The 2,500-nt window shown below is 52.7% G+C and overlaps 1 protein-coding gene across 1 annotated transcript in view; it reads right to left on the bottom strand.

The window, feature by feature from the left end:
• The window catches only part of slco1d1 (solute carrier organic anion transporter family, member 1D1), a 24,392-nt gene that overhangs the window by 5,329 nt on the left and 16,563 nt on the right, over positions 1-2,500 (bottom strand). Inside the window, 2 exon segments of the mRNA XM_084483310.1 lie at positions 1-102; positions 674-985. The exon segment at positions 1-102 is cut by the window's left edge and continues 60 nt beyond it. Coding sequence (XP_084339436.1) covers positions 1-102; positions 674-985 — 414 coding nt within the window.

Below are 2,500 nucleotides of genomic sequence, written 5' to 3'. Positions count from 1 at the left end.
TGAAGGTGAAGAGGCCGATGACGGCGTTGAAGCGCAGCACCCCGGCGCAGAGCAGGAGGTAGGCCGGGGTCCCCAGCAGCTGCTTCAGGGACCGGAGCAGCCCTGCACGACGGGGAGCCCGTTCAGAAAACACCATCCAGTGAGACCCACACGTCCAGCCTCGCTCCAAGTCAAGACTGTGATGATTCTGATATCTTAATCTTTAAAGCGGCAGTCTCAAAGATCGCTGTTTTGTTCTCTTTGGCGCCACCTACTGTGATAAGTGATTATTGCTCCCATAGAGCCAAACGGTGTATCTGTGTGTGTGTGTGTGTGTCGCACACACACACATACACAGACAGACACACACACACACACACACACATACACAGACAGACAGACAGACAGACAGACAGACAGACAGACAGACAGACAGACAGACAGACACACACACACACACACACACACACACACACACACACACACAAACACACACACAAATCGATACACACAACTGTACTGAAAATAAGTGAAATACATAACACTGCAATGTAAGGGCTTTCCTCAGTAGGCTCGCCCACCACAGTGTTACTATATTTGGCGATAGAAAAGGACTCCACAGACATTAACATTATTAACATTATTAACATTAACATAACACTATTAATGTTAACTTAACATTATTATCATTCACCTTTGTGGACGGGGGCCGGTCTGTCCTCCGGGCTGTGGGGGACTTCCCCGTCCAGCCCCAGGAGCCCCTCCTGGGGGGCGGCGGGGTGGGCCGGGGGCCCCTCCCCCTCGGGGGGCCCCTCCCCCTCGGGTGGGGGCCCCTCCCCCTCGGGTGGGGGCCCCTCCCCCTCGGGGGGGGGCCCCTGCTGAGGGAGGGTGCGGGGCAGGAACCAGAAGGGGATCCCGGAGAGGAGCAGGAGGGCGGTGGAGATGAAGAAGCCCAGCCACCAGGCGCCCACCCAGCGGGCGTCTTTAGGGGAGATGGTCACGCTGTCTGGGGGAGAGTCAGGGCTCAGAGCGGGAGTCACTGTGGAGTCACTGTGGAGTCACTGTGGAGCCACTGTGGAGCCACTGTGGAGCCACTGTGGAGTCACTGTGGAGCCACTGTGGAGTCACTGTGGAGTCACTGTGGAGTCACTGTGGAGCCACTGTGGAGCCACTGTGGAGTCACTGTGGAGCCACTGTGGAGTCACTGTGGAGTCACTGTGGAGCCACTGTGGAGTCACTGTGGAGCCACTGTGGAGCCACTGTGGAGTCACTGTGGAGTCACTGTGGAGTCACTGTGGAGTCACTGTGGAGCCACTGCCCCAAGTGACCGATCAGAGCCTGATGCAGCGGGCTGTTAGACTGGGTAGCCCCGCCCATTCTGCCGGCCTGGAGAAGAGCAATACATTTCTTCTAGTTTTGATACGTTTTTTGCGGGAGCCAATCACCGAGCTGGCTTTTCCCCCTGGCGCGCTATTGGCTGGTTTAACACAATGATGACAGGGAAGTGACGGCAAGCAACCAATTGCGTACAGACTGCCCGTCGATCACGCCTCTTGTGCTGAAGAAAATGACAGCAGCTTCCCCAGACCTGGCAATAGCCAGGCTAGCGGGCTGTACCATCTCTGTATCATCTCTACTGTACCGTCTCTACTGTATCTCTACTGTACATCTCTGTATCATCTCTACTGAATCGTCTCTACTGTATCATCTCTACTGTATCATCTCTGTACCATCTCTACTGTACCGTCTCTACTGTATCATCTCTACTGTACCGTCTCTACTGTATCATCTCTACTGTACCGTCTCTACTGTACCATCTCTACTGTACCGTCTCTACTGTACCGTCTCTACTGTATCATCTCTACTGTACCGTCTCTACTGTACCATCTCTACTGTACCGTCTCTACTGTATCATCTCTACTGTACCGTCTCTACTGTACCATCTCTACTGTACCGTCTCTACTGTATCATCTCTACTGTACCGTCTCTACTGTATCTCTGCTGTACTCTCTCACTCACTCTGATAGGACTCAAGTCTATTTTGGAGGTGATATTTACAAAACCTTATTCTGCGTGTGGACACGGCCGCGTGCTGTAACACTAGATCCTTGAAGCTCGTCTTCTAAACCATCCAGCCATCAAGCAGATGGTTTGGTCCACAGTGACGTCTGCTGGGCTCAGAACACAAGGAAGCCAAGATTCACCGGCTCCAGACCATCTTGAAGGGGGTGATTGTGAGGGGGTGATTATGAAGGGGTGATTATGCCTGATCTTCATTTACATCTTCACCCCCCCCTGTGGTATAAAGTGGTTTCTGGGGGCCTCCTTAGACCAGAGGTCAGCTCGACTTGGTAAGATGATGTCACGGATCCAAGTTACCCTTCATGCCACAGAGTGTACTCACACGTAACCATCACGCTAGTACTGCTGAACATCACTGCATTGATGAAATTCAAAAGGACACAAATACAGAACTTGTATTTAATGAGACCACAAAGACACACACCACACACACACACAC

Source organism: Micromesistius poutassou (genome assembly GCF_964030765.1).
Source record: "Micromesistius poutassou genome assembly, chromosome: 18".
NCBI lineage: Eukaryota > Metazoa > Chordata > Actinopteri > Gadiformes > Gadidae > Micromesistius > Micromesistius poutassou.
The sequence above is the reverse complement of the archived record's forward strand: the minus strand, read 5'-3'. Positions and strand labels throughout refer to the sequence as shown.